Here is a 20,676-nt window from a genome sequence, read left to right on the forward strand (position 1 = left end):
TGAGAGCCCTGCGGTTAAAACCTTCAGATTGGGTGTTTGGCTCTCAGTAGAATAGTCATGTTAGAGAATATAGTGATGATTCTGATGGTAGTTGTGTTGGTGATGACGCTGCTGTTGATAAATAGTATTCATTAAAACAATGGCGATGATAATGATGTTGTTGTTGCTGATTATGGTGATGTTGATAATGACTGATGTTGCTAATAATGCTGCTGCTGATGATACTGCTGCTCAAAAAAAATATTGCTGCTTTTTATGAAGATTACGATGCTGTTGGTGCTGTTACTGCTGATGGGGAAGAGTCAACTCCCGATGAAATACGAATGAGCGACTGCGAGTCAATCACTCTGACTAAAGCGGCATCCGGCCTGATCTCTATGATCTCAAGGGGTTAGCAATGTACGTATTTTTGTACGTTGAACTTTCTTTCGCACCGTACGTAGCCAACCGTGCTAATCGGAGGAAAACAAGTATTTGAGACTCAGTGAAGATTTCCTGGATAATTAAGGACAATAGTACGGTGTATCCATTTTTACAAAACCCCATTATTTACATTAAAGCCTACTTTATAGCCCTATTAAGGCTTCCCGTACACAGAGGGGAGACACGAGCAATGCAATGGATGTCACGACGTTGAGCAGCGGTGTTTTACCTTCTCCACATACTCGAAGACGAGGTGGAGCTTCCCTCGTCGCCGGAACGCCTCCCGTAGCTCGACGATGTTCTCCTGACGCAAGCGCCGCAGGACGGCCAGCTCACGTGCCGTCGTCGCCCGGACATCATCGCGGTCTGCGGCGTAGCAGGGAATTATGGTGGAGGGGGTTGATAGATCGCAGAGGGATATTTCAGAAGATGCAGGAGACCTCTGCTTTGCTCGCCCGTGAGTTAGGTGTTCAGTGAGTTGTCAAATTTCGATTCAGAGCGGCAACCATTTTATTTTAAACCATAGCTGCTGAGCCACAGGTCCAATAGGCCCAATACGTCTAGCGGCGAACAACCAACAGCACTATCCAGGTTATAATAGGTAACAGTATGAACACGTCTTGAATCCAGCAAGGTTATTATTATTATAAGAGCCTGGTAAAAGAGACAACAGGAGGGAATTCCAAAGGGGTCGCAGTGCGAGGAGATGGAGCGAAGAGATGAGTGCATGTGCGGATGCTGCATGGATTGTTGCATGAACGAGATCACGGGGGCTAGCAGCAACTTTAGGCGGCCTTCATCCGGCAGTGTATTGATCACGCCTGAAGCTGATGAATTCTCGAATCGAATCCTGTTTGCACCCCCCCCTCCCGACTCGTGAAGATGAACCGAACTGTAAAAGGTGAATGGACACAAAGCTGCTTTACAAACTCCCAGCATACGTGAGCCAGCACAACGCGAACACACACCCAGAGAGCAGTGGAAAGTTTAAGCAGTGGAAATACACCCACATTCCCGAGGACCTCGGGGGTTTTTCAAGGCTCGGTCTATAAATAGTTATGGCGAGCTGCATTTCCTGCGTCAGGGCCTGGTTGTAATCGAGTCCCCATGTAGGTACGGCGCTGCTGTTCAATATGCGGCCATGTGTGGTGGCGCGCCACCTGCAATCCAGCACTTGGAAGGAAAGGGTTGGTGGATCACGTGGAGATTTGTGAAATCCACTGGGCAGCGAGGTGGTGGCCCAGAGGAAGGCAGTGCGGCAAGGGGGGTTCGTGAAGCTGCGAGTGTTAACCCCCACCCCTCGTATGCGCAGTGGGATTACTCTGGGCTCTCTGGTTTTCTGCCACGCGAAGCCAAACTCTGACGAATGGAATTGGCCAAACATCCCAATGAAGCAGCACCCTCTTGAAATAGTCAGTCTCGTGACTCAGTGAGGTTTTCCTGGGTGAATGAATGACAACCATGATTACAGATAGTAGCAAACAGGTTTTGAATTTAATAATAGGGTTTTTCCCCTTATTTTCTGGCAACAAAACTGAAACCTTTTTACAAGTAATCATGTGTGCATTAACCACAATACTTGTGGTCAAAATGCAAACAAAAAACACACTGATAATATATGCATTGTCCTTGACTCTGATTGGTCCACACCAGAGACGGCTTTCTTTTGAGCCTCATATCAATTGGTGCCAAAAGAAAAGGGGAAAAACCCTATTATTATATTTTGGTACTGGCAAAGGAGGTCTAATCATGAAGGTTTTGAATTATATTTAAAAAGCACGGGTACCTTCACTGTCTTTAAACTTCTTGATGGCCACAATCTCATTCGTCTCCTGCAAATAAACAAATCATTAATTAAATTCACTTGATCAAGAATTGGTTTAATACGTAGGATTTCGCGACCAATATCATCGATAATACAGGTTTTTTTAGGTTAGATGGCATAAATATGCGTCGTTATACCACAAATCTGGCTGCCGCCTGATGATGCCGGTTGTAATTACTGGTGAAATGTCGTACTCAGATTGTATATGTTGTGGATTTGCTCTCCAACACACCGGTGTGCTGTACTAGTAGAGAATTGGCATGCTCTGTTTATCCGGACAAACCTTACTAATTGGTTGTGTCGGGTGGTGGTGGGTTTAACAACACATTTATATTTACTCGATCTAACCCAAAAAACCTGCATTATGGATGATCAAGAATTGCGCATCTTTGCCACAGCGACCGGGAGATATGAAAAAAAAATAAGTTTCACGTGAATTTTGTTTAAACCAGGCGAGAGGACTCCAAGAGGCCGGGACGAGTTTTATTTTCAAGAGGGAGCTGGGGAAATAGAGTCTGCTGGTTTAATGTGCATGTGTGATTTGTTTACATTTCTTGTACTTTGCGCTCCTATCGTGTTTTTTATTGTTTGATGTTGTAACGTTCTTACCCGCCCCGACTGGACATCTGTGAAAAAAAGAGCCTTACAGCTCAGCAGATTCCTTCAGTATATATACAGATTCGGATACAATTGCTTTGTTTAAATCCCCATTAAGTTACTCGCCGTGACATTTTAGAATTTGGTCAATTTGGACCGCAATGCCCAGGACGCAATGCCCACTGTTGAGAACGACATCAGGGGATCTTAAACGTCCGCCGTGATTGAGACGGCATGCATCTTACAGTTTTTACACCAGCAATAATGATGTACGTATGCATGTTGAACTTCCTTCACAAACCGTATGTAGCCAACCGTGAGAATCGGACGTGTGGGGGAAGGACAACAAACGAAACACAAAAAGCAGTTAGAAAGAAATTAGTTTTCAATCTGGATGATACAGAAGTGAATAACCTCAAGTGGCTTCCTAATTTCGGAGGAAAGAGCCACAGAAGCGGCCCTCTGGCATACGAGCGGGTAACCCTCACATCAGGGCAGTTACTGAAAAACCGAACCGTGAACCTCTGCAAAAAACGGCAAATGCGCTGCAACTGAACCAAGTCACCAAAATTCAAAAAGTACGAAAAAATGTTTTTTTCTCTCGTCCCCCAGACTCAAACAAGCATGGTTGTGGCACTCATCTCCCCTGCTGTCCAGGAGCCAGCAGTGGAAATATCCACATTCCCATGACAGCAGAGAACCAAGGACAGCTACAGTTCACTTTCCACAAAATACACGTATAGCCCAAGCGTCAATTCCACTGCTGCATGAGGGTCTCCCCACACTGCCTGGGTCTTGGGGGTTTTTTGATCATTCAAAAGGCTGGCTAGTGTGGGTTTGGTGAAGCTGAGGAGCATAGACGTGGGAATCACAGAGTACAGTACAACAATTTATTTTATTGCACTGCCCTCTGCTGCCCACCATGTAGGCCCACAAAGTGGCAGAACCCATTGTAACGACCCAGATGGATGATGATAAGTATGATTACAATGATGATAGGCTGCGTTGAGCTCTGACCAGAATCTGAACCTTTCTATTGTTCGTATGATCTCTAACAGCAGAATCTGGCAGATCTTATCTCAGGGAGCTCATAATAACCGTGTCAGAGCCACAGAGCCACTATGGATAAGATCCACTATTTAAGCCATAGAGCTGAGTGTGCGTGTGTCTCTCTCTCTCTTACAGAGGTTCACAATGGCCATGTCAGAAGTGCTGAGTATACAATGCAGATCAAAACTGAGGAATTCAAATAAACCTTACATTATAATAGGCAGGTGTCCTGGAAGAAGTTGATAACAAACTTATATTTTAAGACAACCCTTGCCATCCTTTTTGACACACTTTTAAAATGTAAAATCAAATTTTCACACACTGAACTTAATCATTCACTTAATTCATCTACGCAATGTGGCACACGACTCAACAGCAGCGTACTTTCTGGACAATGAGATTGTGTGAGTTTTTCCAAGGACAGTTCTTTAAATACAAACAGCATCATTTTAATGTCATTTACTCGTCCAGGAAAGCCTTAGCCCGAGTCTCAACTATTTTTCCACGGGGATCCTGCATTGAGTTGTTTAACCAGTTCCGTGCTAATGATAATAAGCACACGATAACAACTGAAAGGGCTGCACAGAGAGTCTTCAGCAACCCACTTGCTGGACTGTCATATGCTAGACACTGCACAAAGTGTTTTACCCGAGCAAGCATCACCGAGTCTCGAGATTATTTTACAGGAGAGTGCTGCTACATTGGGACGTTTGCCAAAATTCCCATAGTGAGACTTTGGCTTCATGCGAGAGGAAACTGGAGAACCCGGAAAACACCCATCCCACTTACGTCCGAGAGGGATAACGATCAAAGCGCCGCGCAGTTTCACAAAACCCACTTGCCCTGTCATTCCTTTGGCCACCATTCGGGAGTTTCACAAAGCTATGTTTTGCTCCCTCGCCAACATGTGTCGATAGCTTTAGGGCCGTTGCTCGTGAGAGACCACCCAATCTAAACAGACACGGTTGGAGTTCAGCAGGTGCAGCATTGCGAGCCGACAATTGTTTAATTTCTTGCTGCCCTCTATGCGCGACCCCTGAAACCCCTTGAGATCCATTAGCGAAGGGTGCCGAAGAGGTGAGAGTCCCCAGTCTTTAATCAGCAACCCTTAACAACGACGACGCCGCCGCCCAAACACAGCGGGGCCGTGACTGGTGGTGGCACAAAGGGATCCATTTCGATACTTAATACTTTTTAGCGGCGTAACAATGCACACAAAAAACGGGCGAACGCGCTTCCCGGTGGCACAGTTGCTCCCCGGCAACCGGTTGCAGGGGTGTCCACGTACGATAGATTCAGTTGCACGCAACCTAGTTGCGCCGCCGACCGCTCAGGCATGGATCCGGCTTTAGAGCAGCACAAGCATTTCCACCTCTGCAACTCAATCCACACTGCTGGATATTGGAATCCGATTACAGTACCAGGTTATTTGTAGCGTTATTTATTTTTACGGCGTTGCTCACATGCACGTATTGCCACATTAATAATTTATATAAATTGATGAATTCCAGCAGAATTTCACCTTTAATCATCACCATTATCCGTTTAGTCTACCAGAATGAGTGTTTTATTTGATCCATACTGCGGCCCAGTGGATCAGGGAGTTTGTAAAAAATCATTTCTTTTGCACAGATTTTTGCGTTTAGTTTTGTTGTCCTTTCCCCCGCACGTCCAATTAGCATGGTTAACTACGCACTATGCGAAGGAAGTTCAACATACGTACATCCATGCTGTGTTCAACCGCTATACTGTAGCTTAACACACAACACCCAGTCCACCACTCTGCAGGTCACCTCACTTATATCGACCTCGCCTTGTATGAGGGAGGTCGTGGGTTCGATCCCGACCCTGACGCCTGCTGTAATATTTTGAGTTTGCGTGTTTCTCTCCCCGTGGCAACGTGGATTTTTCTCCAGGTCCTCCAGTTTTCCCTCCACATTTAAAATCAACGTCACGCGTTTAGAGTATTTGGCTGCTGTGAATTTCCACGTGATGATAACCCACTTCGTTGAGCTACCATTTGCTACAGTCAGGTCGCTTCTGAAAAAGAGCTGTATAGCTCAGTGGGTCGTACCTGGTAAAATAATAAGAATTTAGTTTTCAGCTTCTTCCCTTGCACCGTTCCACACTTTTGTAATTCCCTCCCATCGGCTCTTCACCTCCCATGCTCTTTCTGTAAAAAAAAAAGTGTTCACTCTTGTCTGCGACAACCCTGACAGCGCCGTTCGTTTACGGCTAATTTGACGTGTTTGGGGCCTTTGGACAACAGTGTGAAAAGGAATAGGTTTGACCCTTTCCGGAAATAAGCACTGTTCGCCTTTTGGCAATCTCTGGTCTGACACTGGTGAGACTAGGCCATAAGGAAGACTGTCTCTGGTGTAGGCCAATCAGTTTCAAAGACAATGCATATATTATCAAAGCATGTTTGTTTGCATGTTCACCAAAAGTACGTGTGGTTGCATGCAAAAGGTTTCTATTTGGTGTTTGAACATCTTAACACCTCCTGTTTTATTACCATTATTCTTATTTTTCCATACTTTGATACTGCCAACAAAGGCCCCATGATCTAGTGCAGTGGTTCTTAACCTGGGTTCGATCGAACCCCAGGGGTTCGGTGAGTCGATCTCAGGGGTTCGGCAGAGCCCCCGCCACGGAGGTCCGGACACACTTGAATTATTGTGTAAATTTGTGATGACACACACGGCCCGCTTGGCCATCACTGGCTGCAGATGATCATGCTACACTGCTTGGCCAATCAGCTCTGCGGGGAATTTAGTGCGTACTCAGTAGTCAACGTGTGACTGTTGTTGTCGTACGTCGTGTGATTTCTTTAATATTTTATCCATACTATGTCGGGCAAAAGAAGAAAGTGGTCGGACGAATATGTACAACATGGAATCTCATGTATCACGGAACGTGATGGGAGTGAGCGTCCTATCTGCATGATTTGCAACGCCAAGTTGAGCAACTCTAGTCTTGCACCGGCAAAACTAAAGGAACACTTCTTGAAGCTGCATGGAGACGGGGAATACAAGAACACAACACTTGCTGAATTCAGGGTGAAGAGAACCAGATTCGATGAAAGGGGGATTTGTACCTGTTAACAAACCGATCCTGACAGCATCGTACGAAGTTGCTTACCTGATCGCAAAGCAGGGCAAGCCACACACCATTGGTGAAACACTTGTGAAACCAGCTGCATTAAAGATGGCGAATCTGATACTCGGAACAGCGGCCGAAGGTAAATTATCCCACATTCCCCTTTCAAATGACACCGTCAGTGACAGAATAGAAGACATGAGTAAAGACATCTTGGCTCAAGTAGTCGCGGATCTGATTTCAAGCCCGGCAAAATTCAGCCTTCAACTCGACGAAACCACAGACGTTTCTGATCTAAGCCAGCTTGCTGTTTTTGTACGCTATGTGAAAGACGACATGATAAAAGAAGAGTTTTTATTTTGTAAGCCTCTTACAACAACAACGAAGGCAGCCGATGTGAAGAAGCTTGTGGATGACTTCTTCAGAGACAACAATCTTTCATGGGATATGGTTTCTGCAGTTTGTACGGACGGAGCTCCAGTCATGCTGGGAAGAAAGTCTGGTTTTGGTGCGCTAGTAAAGGCCGATGCACCACACATCATTGTGACGCATTGTATTCTGCACAGGCATGCGTTGGCAACAAAAACCTTACCTCCAAAAATGGCAGAAGTATTAAAAACTGTGGTGGAATGTGTGAACTATGTGCGAAAAAGTGCTCTGAGGCACTGCATCTTCAGTGAGCTGTGTAAAGAAATGGGCTCTGAATTTGAGGTACTTCTGCTCCATTCCAATATTCGGTGGTTATCCCGGGGACAGGTGCTGAATCATGTTTTTGCCATGCGTGTGGAATTAGCCCTGTTTTTGCAAGAGCACCAACACTGCCATGCAGATTGCTTCAAAAATCCTGAGTTCATTCTCATTTTAGCGTACATGGCTGATATATTCGTAGCTCTCAATCATCTCAATCAGCAGATGCAGGGTGGTGGAGTCAATATCATGGAAGCGGAAGAACACCTGAAGGCTTTTCAAAAAAAGCTACCGTTATGGAAACGACGAACAGAGAAGAATAACTTCACAAACTTCCCGCTTCTGGACGACTGTGCAAGTAAGATCGAAGATGTGTCTGGAATCGGAGATATTTCTGTATCCACGGAACTGAAGCAAACAATTGCCACGCACTTAGATGAGCTTGCAAAGTCTCTCGACGGATATTTCCCTACAAGAGAGTCATATCCAGCATGGGTGAGACAGCCGTTCACGTTTGCTGTTGAAACAGCAGATGTCAATGATGAATTCCTCGACGAAATCATTGAAATTCAGCAGAGCCAGGTTCAACAGCAACTCTTCAGAACAACAACGCTCTCAACGTTTTGGTGTCGACAAATGAACAAGTATCCAGTTATTGCTAAGAAAGCCCTGGATTTTTTTATACCATTTGTTACAACATATCTTTGTGAGCAATCCTTTTCGAGGATGCTGGACATAAAAACGAAGAAAAGGAACAGACTTTGCTGTGAAAATGACATGAGAGTGGCACTTGCCAAAGTGAAGCCACGCATATCTGAACTGATCTCTCAAAGGCAACAGCAGAAGTCACATTGATTTCCAGGTATGTAATTTGTTGTGAGTTTATGCATTGTGTTGGTTTTATTCTTTGAACAAGGTAATGTTCATGCACGGCTCATTTTGTGTACCAGTAAAAAACATATCTATGTCTTGAATTTGAAAAAAATCACATTTTATTTTTCACTAAAGAGGGGTTCGGTGAATGCGCATATGAAACTGGTGGGGTTCGGTACCTCCAACAAGGTTAAGAACCACTGATCTAGTGTGAAAAGGGCGTTTTTATGCAGTAGTAATAATAATAATAACCGCTTCTAACTTGCGAAGTCCACAGGCAGCCAATCATCATGCGAGGCCAGGGGCCAACGACAGCAGGAATGGCATGAGCTATGTGTGCACGTAAAAAAAACGTGACATTGTATTATATCATTATTATTACTACTACGTTTGTTTACACAGGAAAGTCTCAATGAGTCTCAAGACTCCTTTTCAGGACGCTCCTGCTAAATGTTTTTTTTCAGTAGAGCACGATCTTGCTATCTGTAATCTCAACCGAGTCATTTGCATTGGGTTGCTTGGCCAATACCAGTTGCATTGTGTACCCTCTCAACACACACACATAAAAAACAAAGATCCCCCATATAGCCTATAACAGACTGTTGGGGCAAGTGTTGTTAGCGAGCACCTATGAAGGCTGGCACAGCACACGAGGGGGTGGGTGGCCAGCACCACGTCCAGCCGTTTTCACACCGCACCAGGTACTCATTTGAGGCCGAGTCGAACTAGGGGAGGCTCAGGACCAGTTCAGATAATCGTCACTGGTGTTGGCCATGGGCGGGAATCGAACTCGGGTCTCTGGGTTCGTAGCGAAGCACGCCAACCGCTACACTACTGCTCCCCACACACAGACACACACTCGTTGACTCACTCACACTATGCAGAACAGGGAGAGAACATACAATCCGCGTGCAGAAGGACGCCCAGACCAGGACTGAAACCCAGGTAGTTCTTGCTGCGAGACACAAGTGTTGCCACTGCACCATCCTGGTCTTTGCCCACAGAAGAGAGATGACGGCGTTGCCGAGAAGCTTCCCGCTGGCTGTGTGGCTCAGGTAGTGGCAGTAACGCGATCCGGGGCAGATTTTACGCTCGACTTCCCCGCTTTTGACGTCCGTGTAGCGGTCGCTCAAGCGAGACACGGCCAGGCTCCCATTCCCAGCGCCCGGATAGTGAAAGTCTAACCCTAGCAACCACACGCAGACGCTGCCCTCTGCCTGCGCTGTCGGAAGAGATGAACACCCTGTTCTGAAAAACCCAACGCAGATAGATCCCTGGGTTTAATATTCCACAAAGCACCCTAAACTATGGCCAATGCAGATACCTGATGCAAAAATAGAAAATTAAAAACTCTCTAGTAGTAGTGTGACCATGGTCATCCAGAACAGATCGTACAACATATAATGACACAATGCCCCGATCCTCAAACAAGAAGGAGACATCGCAGTGATGATACACTCCGCTGCCCTTGATGCGGTTATCTGGAATGAACGCCTGAATGTGAAATTGTAGTTGTTGCTTTGCATCTACGTCAACCGTACAAAAGACAAAGAAGAAGAAGGGAGATGAAGACGAAATGTGTCGGGGAAAGTTTGTTTATTTCTTTCTCTAGTCCAGAAATTATATTTTATCGGGGAGACGAAGCGACATGTCTCTGACCGAATTCACGAGCACAAATCAGATTTGAAACATGGCAGAACGAATTCTTCTGCCGTGGCTGACCACTGTTACAACGCTGTGGGTGATCACGATATAGTGTTCTCCGATACCAAGTCCTTTGCAAACCTATAGGTTATCATCAGAGATTTGTCCACGAGGCAATTCAGATGTACAAACACAATTTCAACCGAGAAGATGGTTTCAAATTTAGCAATCATTGTAAAGATGTTCTAAATCATACCAAACATTAAACTAATTTTCAATGGTACAGTATATTTATCCAAGTAGTGATATACCAAACTTTCACAGCAGCTTATTTCCCTTCAAAACAACGTTTGTAAACCCCCCCCCCCCCCCCCCCGTGTTAGGTGCTCTATCAGCATTTTATGCTAATTCCTTTGTCAAAGCGTTTGGTTTCCTCCCACATAGCTTAAAGGACGCGACCTGGCTTGACTTTCTTAATTCCAACGCTGTCTTCGTGACAGCACGGTCCCTTCACCTGATGAAGGTCACTTGTGTTGTGGCCGAAACGTCGTGATTTTTGTTGTTTTATTTTTTACCTACGTGACTTTACCGAATAGAACCTAAGAGTATGAAATAATATTTTGTAAAGTACAAATTTCCTAAAAGAAGAAAATTTTCAACCGGTTCATATTCTCCGCTATGATGAGGATCAGAAACACAATGATGAAAAATATGGAACACAAGTTAAAAAGTATGCAAAATATATTGCTTGCAATGACACCGAGAGCCAGGGGGAACGCGTAGATTAGACGAGACATAAAGAAATGAGTGTGGACGTTGCGACAAGGGGCGATGGCCGGTGGTCGAGACTAACAATGGAACGAGCGTCAAAGCAGAGAATGTGCCCAAGAAGAGGACTGTCAAGGACCAATGAGACCAGCTCATGAGCATGAATGAGACGGATTGTTGCATCGCGCGACTTGAGAGGTTCGTTGCAGTGGCGAGATGTTAACTACCTCGCCTGGTATGAGGGAGGACATGGGTTCGATCCCGACCCTGATGCCTGTTGGATATTTGGAGATTGTATGTCTTTCTCCCCATGGTCGTGTGAATTTTTCTCCGTGTCCTCCGGTTTTTCACTCCACATTTAGAAACATGCACTGAATATTGTGGGCCTTATCTGGTAAAATAAAAATGTTTTTAATCGTTTAAATAGTTGACAGATGGCAATGCTTTGGGGAGGCCTGCATCCAGCAGTTGATAGATCATGGTTGACGATAACAAAGTAGATGGCACGACAAATGCTAATCCTAGTTGCTTAAGTGTCTTCCACGCATAATTTCCGTACCCGATGGACACGTTTTAGATATTCAACTTAATCATAATTACTTAATTACCCAGGAAAGCCACACTGAGCCCGTACTCCACTTAAGGAGAATCCTGCAATGGGATATTTAGCCAACACCAATTACATTGTATGCTTTATCAGCTATGAGAGGAAATTGGAGAACCTGCAAAAAACCCATATGGAACAAGGCGAGAACATACAAACTCCACTCAGAAAGACGCCCCAGTCAGAAATCGATCCAAGGTTATTCTTGCTCCGAGCCACAGGTGTTACCACGGTGCCATCCTATGAACGGGTGCCCTTACCCATCCCCTACGTTCACCCACACACGCTTCATTCCTACTCTTGTCTGTTATCCAAAACAAACTTACCAGCATGAGCTACGTCGGCTGGAACTTGAGGCATCATCAACAGGCCGCGTGCGCACACGCACGCACGCAGGCAGGCTCGCTCGCATAGCGATTGCAGCTGTCCGCCAATTGATACGTACGGGGTTCAACCAGGTAAACTGTTAACTGTTGTGCTGGCCGACTCTCTGAGTTGCATTACATTTCTAAGTTTGCTAAGTTTGAGCTTTATTTTCTCTCTCTCGCCTTGTTCCCTCTGAATTTCACCCCCACCCTCCCCTCCTCAGATTAGCCGAGGTATGACGAGCTCTGCGATCTTACACTTTCTTGCAAATTCCATCTCTAGCCCCGCTCAGTTACCCTTGGGTTGCACCCACCTCAAACCTATATAACCTTTGACTGCAGTAGCTCTCTCGCTACATTTCTTCCTGCCTCAGCAGTCCGCCTGCTGTATTTTTTCACCTGAAGATGATCGCTCGTGTTGCGATCGAAACGTCGTGATCTATTATTTATTTTTATATCTACGTAACTTTACCGAAAGAACCAAAGAGTATGGTACGGGTTGCGAAAAGATCTTAGGGGGCTGTGATGCGCGTTTGCTGCTTTTCGGATAGGTTCGCGGTTCGAGACTGGACGGCTGCCTCGGTTGTGAATTGCGGGGTGTTTATTAACTGCAACAGCGCTACGTACCACCTGTCACGCAACCGAAGTAAAAAGATCGCCTGATGTCATTTCAAAGGGGTGTGACATTGTGTGCCGGCGTCATGGTCAAAACCTGCCCAATTTCACTTACCCCCAAATGATTCAACTGGGATTTCACGCAACATCGCCACCTACTGTGAGACGACTGCAGACTGTGCGCGAAACATAGTACAATACATTCACGATAGCCTTACGCCATGAGAATGGCGTAAATAACTACTGATTATTGGTTATTCGGCAGCTTCGGGGGGGCGGGGCGCCGGATTTTCAAAAACGCTGGATAATCAATAATCGTCATTATTTTAAATTGCTTAATTTTGCACATTCTTGTATGACATTATGTTTTTAGGCCTTGCTACGTGTTTTTTTGTGTTTTAAATGTGTTTACTATATGAATTTAGCATAAATAGACAAAAATAAATATCCGACTTTAAAAAGTTACTGTATTTACTGCACCGTACTCAACACTCAAAGACTCTGCATGGGGTGATGTAAATAGTGCAGTATTTTCATTGTTTAAGTTATATGTCGTGTATAATGTACCGTATATAATATTTGACACTGACATCAAGCATGGCTATTTTCTTGTCATGCACGTGGTGCCGATTGCCGGACTGGTTACAGCCTTTGGAGCGGTTTTGCCGGTTTCGCCGGATCGGCCCGCCGGATAATTCTGGAAACCGGATAATTGCGGGCCGGTTAAGCAATGATCACAACTGTAATTAAATTTCGATTTAAAGCTTTCGTGACTGCAAGGATTCATCTTCTTTGGTTCTTTCGGTAAAGTCACGTAGAATGAGAATAAAATAATAAATTGATAGAATAAAATAACACAATAATATTCTCACGACGTTTCGGCCACAACACAAGCGGCCTTCATCAGGTGAAGGGACGAGACTGTCTGGAGGACACCACTCCAGCACTGTCCTCCAGACAGTCTTGTCCCTTCACCTGATGAAGGCCGCTTGTGTTGTGGCCGAAACGTCGTGAGAATATTATTGTGTTATTTTATTCTATCAATTTATTATTTTATTCTCATTCTACGTGACTTTACCGAAAGAACCAAAGAAGATGTAATTAAATTATCATGATATTTCATTATTCTGAGCCGCGCGCGGTGAGCGAGACTGTTCCGAGCAAGCGTGGGGGTTCGATTTAAGCCCACGTGAGAAATACTTTAGACTGCAAAGGTCTCTTGTCGTGGAAGCCAGCGAGGACAAGAAGGTGGATGTGAACGGAATGGAATGAAACGTGACTAATAATAATATCGCGCGGTCAGTCCTCTCACGGAACGCAGCACGCGGCGGTCTCCGTTCACGCGACCAGGGTTGTACCACCGGCGGAAAGGTGAGCCGAGCGATTGAAATATGATTTATTCATGCTAAAAATACATGGACACCACCTCCGGAGATCCTAACATGGATACGCGGGCAAGAGTAAATATTCCAGGGGCTGTATTTGGCAGCGAGCTTGCGATGTTAATCCTGCCGGGTGGCGTTGTGCTCAGAGTACTCGACGCGCAAATTGGAAGGTCAGGGGTTCAACTCCTGGGTCAAGGCTTGACACCAGCCAATTATTAAAATCATGATCACCATACAATCATCAACATCAGCAGCAGCATCTTCATGATTATCTCAAAGATGTTGATAAATCTTGTTTGCAAGTTTTTTTTATATGAAAACCAGGGTCCCATTGGCAAAAACTCATTGTCTTTGACACATTTTGAGCTAAGTGAGAGGGAAACCCAGACTCAGGACATAAACCTAGAACTCAACGGTGCTGGCTCAATGTCTCCGAGACAACAAGCATAGAGAAGGGAGGGCATAACTGTGGCCAAGAAGACCCAGAAGAGAGGCTGGGTAGCTTCCACAAAGCATCATGCAGCTGATGAATAGATGCCACTGGACTGATTCGGAGTGAGACCTTGGCTGCCAAACTGGAGTTAGTCATAAGCACACTGAATGTGAACTTCTCCACCCTCTCCACAACTGCCCCATAACTCATGGGAAGTTGAGGGGATCGAGTATCTGATGACATAAAATACACAGGCAGGTGCTTAGTTTTGGTGGGGCTGATGGTAAGGCCCATGTCTTAGTGGCATACTACAGGTTCAGCAGCAGTCTCCAACTCCTTCTCAGAGTGAGCAGCAATTACCAGATCATCAACACACGTAACATGGTTGACCAATAGGGAGACTTCCCTTGACTGCACCCGGGCATCGGTCAGCCTCCCACTGTATCTGTACCAGATGTAAATTACTCTGGTACAGCCATGAAAAGATTCTCAAACTACGTGGTCAAAGATAATGTAAAATAATGTGGAAGCCATGACATCCCTGACTCCCAGCTGCGTAGCTTTACCTGGGCCTACCCACAATCAGGGTCCTTAATTATTCTGAGCAAAGGGTCAGCGACCCTGACAGAATGAATAGTAACCGAGTGCCCTTGCCTATTCATTATATCATAGGCCTTGACAAGATCAGTAACGCAGGATGTAGCTGCCATTGAAATCCCCTACACATGCGCACATGAACACACACAAACACGCAGCACCAAGGCTCAAACCGGTTTGCTGCGTCCGGTGTGAAAGAAATGCAACAAGCATACAAACCCAGGATTTCAGCGGTATTGGCTCAGTGTATTGGACACGGCCATTTGCGAGCCCCCTCGAGTAACTGCCAGCAAAGCTCATCACTCTCGATCTTCCACACAGGCCTGTGTGTGTGGATGTTTGTCAAGCTGCCAGGGGCGTCCTCTCAGGCAATTGACTCGGCAGCAATGGAGCTGGAAAGGCACGGGGGAAGCCTGCTGCGCTCTCTCTTCAAGCACGGCAGGACATGGGGACGTGGGCATCCTGGCATTCAACGGCAATCCGCCTCCTCAAGGGCTCACCCCGCCACGCACCGTTACCCCCAGAGTAAATAACCGAGAGAGCAAACGTGCGCACGCAATAAAACGAGTGCGTGTTTTTGTGCGAAACCCAATGTGGGGAGTTTGTGGTGTAGTGCTGCGAACCTGGCGGCCAAAGTTCGATTCCTGGCTATGGCTAGGCCTCCCCTTAGATTTACTCAGCCTGAAATAAGTACCTGGTGTGGTGTAAAAACATCAGCGCTGGGGGGACATAGTTGGCTGGGAGCGGTGCTGGCCTCACCACATTCCCATGCTCCTTCACAGCCTTCATAGGTGCTTGCAAACAGCAAAAGTCTATGTTGGCTACATGGGGGATCTTTGTCTGTTTTTAGGTTAGGTCAATCAATTTTGAATCATGTATGTGTGTATATGTATACAGAATGAGAATCAAAATATTTATTTATACAATTGTAAATACCATACATGCTTATTGTATTTGTGTATACGGTATGTTTGTGCTTTTGCCTCCGGAAGTATTAACGTGTGTGCATATATGTGCATATTTTTGTGTGTGTAGTGGTGAGCAGTAAATTAGCGGTTAGCGCGCTGCGCTACGAACCCAGCAACCCGAGTTCGATTCCCACTCATGGCCAACACCAGTGACGATTATCTGTACCAGTCCTGGGCCTCCCCTAGGTCGACTTAGCCTCAAATTATTTATTTTTGCGGTTTGTAACCATGTCACTGGGGAGACAAAGGCGGCCGGGCGTGGTGCTGGCCACCAACCCCCTCGTGTGCTGTGCCGGCCTTCACAGGTGCTACTCGCTTACAGCACATGCCCCGACAGTCTGTTACAGGCTATACGAGGGATCTTTGTTTTTGGATGTGCAGTGTATTTTGACACGCAGGTGGTGGGGGAGCACAAGTGGTGCACCTGCAATTACGTCAGTCGGTTAACCCTAACAACACCTGGGGGTCTGTCCCTTGACTTACTGCCAAAGAGCCTTCTACACTTCACGTGACGGCCTCAACGTGGACCTGGCCTGGCACGAGCGCCATGGTGACATCATCGTTGCCTCGTGAATGGCGGTGGCTGCTGCTGCTGCTGTTGTGTGTGTGGGGCGGCTCAGTGGTTTGCGCACCGCGATACGACTTGAGTTTGATTCTCGGCCATAACCAACATCAACGGGCGAGTGGTATCACAAACTCTCCAGGACCACGCCTAGGTCGTGAACATTCTGGCCTTAATAGGTGCTTAGCAGCATTTCTCCCATTAGTATATGTAGGCTATAAAGGAAGATCTGTGTCTTTTCTATACATGTGCGTATGTGTTTATGTATCTGTGTCTGCATGTGTATTCATAGATGTGTGTATACGTATGTATGTTGAACTTATTTGCACCGTACGTAGCCAACCGTGGTTAGGATTAGGGCAAGTTCTGTCATGGTTAGGGATAGTGTCTAATAGGCTAGTTAGGTGAGGGTTAGGGCAAGGGACACTGTCTAGTTGGCTAGTTCTGTTAGGGTTAGGTGTTAGGGTCTGTTTGCCCGGTTTTATTCTGGACAGAGTTAATGGTCGTGCTAGCATTACAACGGGTAGCGCCGGTCAGCCACACAACTCTCGCCTCTCTTCCCCAAGTCACCGGGCACTGCACCCTCTTCGCCATCTGTTCAGCCTATTGCTTGCGGCTTTCATAGGAGGCACCATCCATCGATGTTGCTGCCAGCGCTGTAAGTCGAGCCCCGGAGCTCGCGGAGCTCACGGGCACAGGCAGAGGGTGAAGGGGGGAGGGTGTTGTTGACATTCCTCGTGTCGCTGTAGCGATGGCCCCCCTCACACTCTCCCCTCCGCCCTCACCCCCTCCCCCACGCAGAGAGGTCACGCTTTGCAACTGTTGACTGGAAGTCAGGGGTCTAGTAACCTTCCCGCAAGGGTCATGGTTGCTTTTAATTAGTAAAGTCAACCGAAGGCCGGCCGCCCGGTCGGTCGCTTAAAGCCGATTTCCAATCAGCAGCCGAAGTTCCAATGGGGGACAGGGAAAATTCAGGCTTGCAGTGTTCATTTTGTTTGACAAAATTCGTGATAAAAAATATTCATCCACCAAGTTGTTTTTTATATTTTAGTCAATGGTGACTATGAGTGCACCGAAATCGTCAAGCGCGATTACGACTACAACTACCCATACACTCTCTGTCGACCAGGATAAAAAAAGTACATACAGTGAAGGAAAAAAGTATTTGATCCCCTGCTGATTTTGTACGTTTGCCCACTGACAAAGAAATGATCAGTCTATAATTTCAATGGTAGGTTTATTTGAACAGTGAGAGACAGAATAACAACAAAAAATCCAGAAAAACGCATGTCAAAAATGTTATAAATTGATTTGCATTTTAATGAGGGAAATCAGTATTTGACCCCTCTGCAAAACATGCCTTAGTACTTGGTGGAAAAACCCTTGTTGGCAATCAGAGAGGTCAGACGTTTCTTGTAGTTGGCCACCAGGTTTGCACAAATCTCAGGAGGGATTTTGTCCCACTCCTCTTTGCAGATCTTCTCCAAGTCATTAAGGTTTCGAGGCTGACGTTTGGCAACTCGAACCTTCAGCTCCCTCCACAGATTTTCTATGGGATTGAGGTCTGGAGACTGGCTAGGCCACTCCAGGACCTTAATGTGCTTCTTCTTGAGCCACTTCTTTGTTGCCTTGACCGTGTGTTTTGGGTCATTGTCATTCTGGAATACCCATCCACGACCCATTTTCAATGCCCTGGCTGAGGGAAGGAGGTTCTCACCCAAGATTTGACGGCACATGGCCCCGTCCATCGTCCCTTTGATGCGGTGAAGTTGTCCTGTCCCCTTAGCAGAAAAACACCCCCAAAGCATAATGTTTCCACCCTCCATGTTTGACGGTGGGAATGGTGTTCTTGGGGTCATAGGCAGCATTGCTCCTCCTCCAAACACGGCGAGTTGAGTTGATGCCAAAAAGCTCCATTTTGGTCTCATCTGACCACAACAGTTTCAATCAGTTGTCCTCTGAATCATTCAGATGTTCATTGGCAAACTTCAGACGGACATGTGTATGTGCTTTCTTGAGCAGGGGGACCTTGCGGGCGCTGCAGGATTTCAGTCCTTCACGGCGTAGTGTGTTACCAATTGTTTTCTTGGTGACTATGGTCCCAGCTGCCTTGAGATCATTGGCAAGATCCTCCCGTGTAGTTCTGGGCTGATTCCTCACCGTTCTCATGATCATTGCAACTCCACGAGGTGAGATCTTGCATGGAACCCCAGGCCGAGGGAGATTGACAGTTCATTTGTGTTTCTTCCATTTGCGAATAATCACACCAACTGTTATCACCTTCTCACCAAGCTGCTTGGCAATGGTCTTGTAGCCCATTCCAGCCTTGTGTAGGTCTACAATCTTGTCCCTGACATCCTTGGAGAGCTCTTTGGTCTTGGCCATGGTGGAGAGTTCGGAATCTGATTGATTGCTTCTGTGGACAGGTGCCTTTAATACAGGTAACAAGCTGAGATTAGGAGCACTCCCTTTAAGAGTGTGCTCCTAATCTCAGCTCGTTACCTGTATAAAAGACACCTGGGAGCCAGAAATCTTTCTGATTGAGAGGGGGTCAAATACTTATTTCCCTCATTAAAATGCAAATCAATTTATAACATTTTTGGCATGCGTTTTTCCGGATTTTTTTGTTGTTATTCTGTCTCTCACTGTTCAAATAAACCTACCATTAAAATTATAGACTGATCATTTCTTTGTCAGTGGGCAAACGTACAAAATCAGCAGGGGATCAAATACTTTTATCCCTCACTGTATATCAAATCTACACATCCAAGAACCGACTGAAATCACGGTTTTCCGACTAAATTAATGCTGCAACCCTGTAATGATTCAACCCCTGCCCAAAGCGACCTGACGAATTGACTCGATTCAAAAATCGATTATTCTGCCTTGTTTATATATTTTTGTATATGGCACGTCACACGTAGAGTTGTTTGCTCCATTAGACCACATGTACATCGGCATTTTTACGTAAGGCCCACTGAGCTATCATAGCTCTTTTTTTAGATGCGACCTGGCTATCACAAATGATAGCTCAACGAAGTGGCTTATCAAGTGGATATTTATACTCGCAGCCAAATACTCGAAACGCATGTTTCTAAAATCACACGCACATCCCATCTGTCAATTCGTTGCTGGATGACGGCATCCCTCGCACACCGCGAGGGGAGTCGAGGTTATTTGAGCATACTTCACCGCACTGGTCAGTGCGGGCCAGTGAGTCAGGGACCACAGTACAGTACAAAAAACATGTTTTCCTGCTGTTCATCCAGTTGTCTCTCCGCAGCTGCCTATAACAATCTGTTTCGCGAGCGGCAGTCACTCTATCCAAGCCCGTCTCTCTCTAGCGTATGGCAAAAGTCTGTACAAAACACACGTCCGGGTTTAAGTCTGTGAGCCACGCGATAGCTTCGGGAGTTGGCGTGAAAAATACCGCTCAGTCCGCCAGAGAGCGGGCGTAGGATGCAGTTGGTTTCGATACGGTGGTTCCATTGTCTGGTTCGGGTGGGCCGCAGTCACACTGTGGGCTGCCCGTAATTCTCCACTTGTGGAGGGTGAGGTGTGGGCACAGCGACCAGTTAGTGTTCTGAAGCGGTTAATGAAGCACCGTAGTTTTCTTGGCAGATCAAAGCCGTGCGGAGCAATGGCGAGGGCCGTCGATGAGGCTTTTACTTGGGGCCTCCGCACAATTACATATGAAAGCCTCATCGACGACCCTCGCCATTGCAGTGTCACGGCTTAATTCTGCCAAGCTTCCGAGACCTAGGCGACATCGTTTTTGCACGCAATACGCAACCGTTGATAATCGACTGTCATATGCCCAAGTTGGTGGAGTGTATCTATCTGACCGCGTGTCATAGTGGTGGGGGTCTCCTCCAACTCACAATCGGAGAGTGGTGAGGTTAAATACTGGTCCAGGGGGGGTGACTCAGCTCATCATTAACATCATCATCCCTATACATTTTTTCAACAAGCCCAACTCTACTGATGAGACCCAGATGGTGAAAACCAGCCCAGACTCTGCTTTAATAAATGCTGCTTGGTAATATTGGTCTGGAAAGACAAATAGGCTGATTCATTTTAAACATAATTTTTTTTTAATGCGGAGACAGAACAGGGTGTGCCATTCAGCTTATATTTACCATTCCCAAGCTTCCAATGAACTGCAATACTTTGTGCCAAGT

The 20,676-nt window shown here is 46.1% G+C and overlaps 1 protein-coding gene across 1 annotated transcript in view; it reads right to left on the bottom strand.

The window, feature by feature from the left end:
- LOC116955732 (uncharacterized) overlaps positions 1-20,676 on the bottom strand; it is a 59,854-nt gene that overhangs the window by 17,090 nt on the left and 22,088 nt on the right. Inside the window, exons 4-5 of the mRNA XM_032977000.2 lie at positions 2,210-2,255; positions 653-789 (exon numbers count right to left, since the gene is read on the bottom strand). Of these exons, the coding sequence (XP_032832891.2) occupies positions 653-789; positions 2,210-2,255 (183 nt within the window). The remainder of the gene's footprint in view (positions 1-652; positions 790-2,209; positions 2,256-20,676) is intronic.

Source organism: Petromyzon marinus, chromosome 61 (genome assembly GCF_048934315.1).
Source record: "Petromyzon marinus isolate PM22_M1 ecotype Great Lakes invasive population chromosome 61, UKy_Petmar_22M1.pri1.0, whole genome shotgun sequence".
Lineage (NCBI taxonomy): Eukaryota > Metazoa > Chordata > Hyperoartia > Petromyzontiformes > Petromyzontidae > Petromyzon > Petromyzon marinus.